Genomic DNA, 3984 nt, shown 5'->3' with positions numbered 1-3984 from the left:
CAGTGGCGCAACTAGGGCTAAAATGTTGGGGGGGCTGTAGCCCCCACCTGACATTATATGAAAAGTAACCCGTGGGGGCGATGCCCCCACACCCCCTAAAAATTCACCAAAAAATATAATAACACAAGTACACAACAACAAAATCTATTTATTTATTCAAAGTTTCATTTTTCTTTTATTTTTATCAATAAATATTTTTAATATTTGTTCAATTGGAATCTCAATGTCTTTTTCAATATGGAGTATTGATAGGTTACTAAACCGATCTTGGTTCATTGTGGACCGTAAATATGTGTTTATCCTCCTCATAGCTGAAAAAGAGCGTTCTGATGTGGCGGATGAAATCGGCAAAGTAATGGCTACTTGTACCATTAAATATAAATTTGGAAACACTTTTTTATTCAAATTTTCTTTTATAAAATTGAAGTCCTTTATATTATCACCAATAATATTTTTGAACACCAACATTTCGCTTTTTAAATTTTTTTCGTTAATGTTTAATATATCCTGAAAATACATTTTATTTTTTATTATGAAATGTTTTACATTGTAAATAGTAAATACTAAAAGGTTTGTATAAATGTAACCTACCTTATAATGTTCAACCAGGAATGAGCTTCCTTCATAATCAAATTGCATTAGTCTATCAGCAGAAGTAGCAAGGCATAAACTTTTTTCAGAAAATCGTATTTTCATACTGCAAATAATTGAGTCCATGATGACATAGAAGGCGTTTAATTTCCAATATTCTTTTTTATCCGAATCATCATCGCTTAAATAATTGTTGGACTGTTCTGCGGCAGTTGAAAAAGTTACATCATAGTCACTTAAGTAAGTAGGTTCTTTTCTGAGTCTTTTTAATCCTGTTAATATCATTAAACTGTATTTTATACATTTAAACTGATGTATAATATTATAGTGTAAGTTGTTACCTTGTAATGGGATATTAATTGAAATATTATGTTCAAAACAAAATTTTTTGATATCATCCCAAAGTTGAGAAAAATGTTCAGCACTTCGATTATTTTCGAGCGTTGAAATTATTCCTTTTATTAAATTTCCTGATTGGCCCAAAGTTGTTCCTTTTAACTGAAGCTGAGTACTCAATATATGTATGGACTGAAGAACTTCATGTAATATAAATAAATATAATATAAATTTGAAATTACTTATTGTTGCACGGACTCCTATAATCAAATAGGTACAAAACATTAAAAAAAAAAGAATATAACTCATAATTAAATAATTTAAATAACGTACCAATTGCTTGTGCCACATCTTTTGATTTTTGTTCAAGTATTTCATCATCCAATGTCATTAATATAGATTTATAGTTTTGTATAAGTGCATTGCAGCTTTTAAATCTACAAACCCATCTAGTATCACTTAGTTGTTCTAGTTTAGTGTTTTTCAACCCAAGTTTGTTTTGCATATTTGTCAATTTTTGGTCTTTAGCTGGCTTAGAAAAGTGGACATATAAAGCTTCTAGACCATTAAATACATTCCTAGCATCCTAAAATATTCAAAAATTAAAATAGTATCAACATTGTTTATTGCAATTATTACTTTTAAATGCTTGCACATATCCACAACGACTAAGTTAACCTTATGAGCCATGCAATGGACATAAACAGCTTGAGATGCTGAAGGATGGGATTGTCTTAATTTGGTTTGAACACCTCCCACTGATCCAGACATAACTGCCGCTCCATCATAGGATTGTCCAATAATAGGGACATTACTCAAATTTGAAGAATTAATGAAATGAAGCAAAACAGCAACTAAGGAATCAGCATTTTGGTTTTCTGAGACATCATAAAACTCAATAAATCTTTCATAAACTTCTAAGTTTTTTGAATATCTAATACAAAGTGCTAGTTGCTCTTGTTTATGACACCTGTAATAAGAACAAAATATTATAATACATATTCTAAAAAGAAAATAATAATACTTATACTCAAGATAATTTGTGTTGTTTTAAATACCTTACTAGTTACTATACCTAGTTAAGTTACTAATCTAATTAAATATATGAGAATAAAATATGGTTAAGTATTGATAATATATTTTAATTTTATTACTAATTTATTATTTTATTACCGAGCTTCATCACATTGTATGCTGAACATTCCTGATTCTCGTATTTCATTAATGATAATATCTTTTAAATATGTTGCGCAAATAGTTATCAACTCATTTTGTATTGCCCAACTAGTGTAGTTTTTTTTTTCAGCATTATATATTTTAGCAAAATCAGAATTATGTCTTGCGAAAAGAGAACACATTTCTTTAAAATTTCCTAAAAATTATTTGAAATTAATATTATATTAAAATTCAATTAACAAGTTAATAAGTTGTATTTTAATAAAAACTAAACTAACTAAACAAACTTTCAATACCTTTATTTAATGAATTTTCGTCTTCTCTATGTGCTCGTAGTGCAATTCCTTGACGGCCATGGTATAACACTATATCACTTAGACATTTCATATATTCATGATTTCTCAATATTTGATCTTTGCTAGCTGCTGACAACTGTGAAATTACTGAATTTGTTCCTAGTTTTTTAGAATGTATGTAACACTCCCATTTAACTATTGCTGTCAAGTGATGTTCACTTTGAGCATGTTTTTGCAACTTAGTTTTTTTTTGTTTTGCATCTCTTGAACCAGCCAACTAAAATGTAAGAAAAAAAACAATAATTATTCATAATAAAATTGATAGTAATACATATTAATATGTTAATAAGTACACAATAGGAATACTTGCCTTTTTCCAGTTATTAAAACCCACAGTCTTAAATGTGTCTTCGATATGACCAGAATCTACTGCAAATAAACGGCAAGCATAGCAAAACAAGGCATTTAACTTGATACTATATTCTAACCAGTTAAATTCTTTAAAGTAAGCCGATGAAAAGGATCGATTTTGAGTACCAAATTTGGTTTTAGGATAAAACTGAATTCAATAAACATTATGCGCTAAATTATAAGCTGATTAAATAAACAAATTATAACTAGAAGCAGATAAAGCTTAATATACTTCAATTAAATATAATTGGTTTGATAATTATAGGACATAGGTGTAAATACATACTTTTAGTATTGGTTGAATAGGACCCGTTTCCAAAGTCCCAAGATCGCATTCTGTGTTTGGATTCAATTGAATTAAATTATGAGAAGTAACAGTGATTGATGGCACAACATGAGCAATGTCATGTGGTAGACTGCTACTTGCACACAGAGAATCGACGTTATCGTTATGTAGTTGATCTAGTTGTTCTTCGTTTGTACTAGAATCTTTTTTAGTTGAAAAGTTAAAAATCGAAAAACACTTTTTATTTGAACCATTGTTATGGTTATCCATTGTTCTAACTAGGTTTGACAGCTCACTACTGCGACGAATAGGGAATTAAAAAACACGTGGTTAGCCGAATTTAAAAACACATTATTGAAAACTGAAAATTAAAGTAAATAAACATAAGGCAGTACATAAATGCACTCATGTCGAAGAACGTGTAATAGGGAATGGTAAACAAGCCGACCCCGCGTGCGTATCCCGCCAACGTTCCGGAACGTTATCATAATATGGGTAACCTTGGGCCTAACATCATATTGGTGCGTGGAAACATTTTCATGTTTTTCGGAGGCTCAGACTTCAGATCATAGGTAAACAAGACCCCCCCCCAATCAGCTGATCGAGTTTCGTTTCTATATTGTTCCATGGTTCATAATCATACCAATGTACTGAAATAAATAGTTTTCTAAAAAACAATTGACAAATACAGACATACAGGCATACAGCTAATGATATCTACGATTCACCACATTTATCATAGGCATATAAAATAATTTTTAACTTAAAATAAAAATAAATTAATTAATTTTTTTCCAAAAAAAAAACAAAAAAAAAATAAGAATTATAGTTGAATATTAAAAAGCTTATTAATATTTAAGGAAATAATTGAATATTTTTTTGGGGGGG

General features: G+C 29.3%; 2 protein-coding genes across 2 annotated transcripts; both read right to left on the bottom strand.

Annotated features, from left to right (window-relative positions):
• Positions 1-153: 153 nt before the first annotated feature.
• On the bottom strand, positions 154-799 carry LOC111027291 (52 kDa repressor of the inhibitor of the protein kinase-like). Its single transcript, XM_022305612.1, has 2 exons — positions 592-799; positions 154-507 (listed from the first exon to the last, which is right to left on the bottom strand). Exons 1-2 carry the CDS (start codon positions 715-717, stop codon positions 157-159), a joined length of 477 nt encoding a protein of 158 aa, XP_022161304.1. The 5' UTR covers positions 718-799; the 3' UTR covers positions 154-156.
• Positions 800-1021: 222 nt separating this feature from the next.
• LOC111027292 lies at positions 1022-1698 on the bottom strand. The gene is made up of 3 exons (XM_022305613.1): positions 1567-1698; positions 1257-1513; positions 1022-1127 (listed from the first exon to the last, which is right to left on the bottom strand). The coding sequence occupies exons 1-3, from the start codon at positions 1696-1698 to the stop codon at positions 1022-1024; spliced, it is 495 nt and encodes a 164-aa protein (XP_022161305.1).
• Positions 1699-3984: the final 2286 nt, after the last annotated feature.

The sequence above is a fragment of the Myzus persicae genome, unplaced genomic scaffold, assembly GCF_001856785.1.
Source record: "Myzus persicae strain clone G006 unplaced genomic scaffold, MPER_G0061.0, whole genome shotgun sequence".
Classification (NCBI taxonomy): Eukaryota; Metazoa; Arthropoda; class Insecta; order Hemiptera; family Aphididae; genus Myzus; species Myzus persicae.
The sequence above is the reverse complement of the archived record's forward strand: the minus strand, read 5'-3'. Positions and strand labels throughout refer to the sequence as shown.

Coding starts and splice junctions, on each gene's coding strand:
- LOC111027291 (XM_022305612.1), bottom strand. CDS start 717: ATGGACTCAATTATTTGCAGTATGAAAATACGATTTTCTGAAAAAAGT. Junction 508..591: donor TCCTGGTTGAACATTATAAG/GTAGGTTACATT, acceptor ATGTATTTTCAG/GATATATTAAACATTAACGA.
- LOC111027292 (XM_022305613.1), bottom strand. CDS start 1,698: ATGTCTGGATCAGTGGGAGGTGTTCAAACCAAATTAAGACAATCCCAT. Junction 1,514..1,566: donor ATATGTGCAAGCATTTAAAA/GTAATAATTGCA, acceptor TGAATATTTTAG/GATGCTAGGAATGTATTTAA. Junction 1,128..1,256: donor GTGGCACAAGCAATTGGTAC/GTTATTTAAATT, acceptor TATTACATGAAG/TTCTTCAGTCCATACATATA.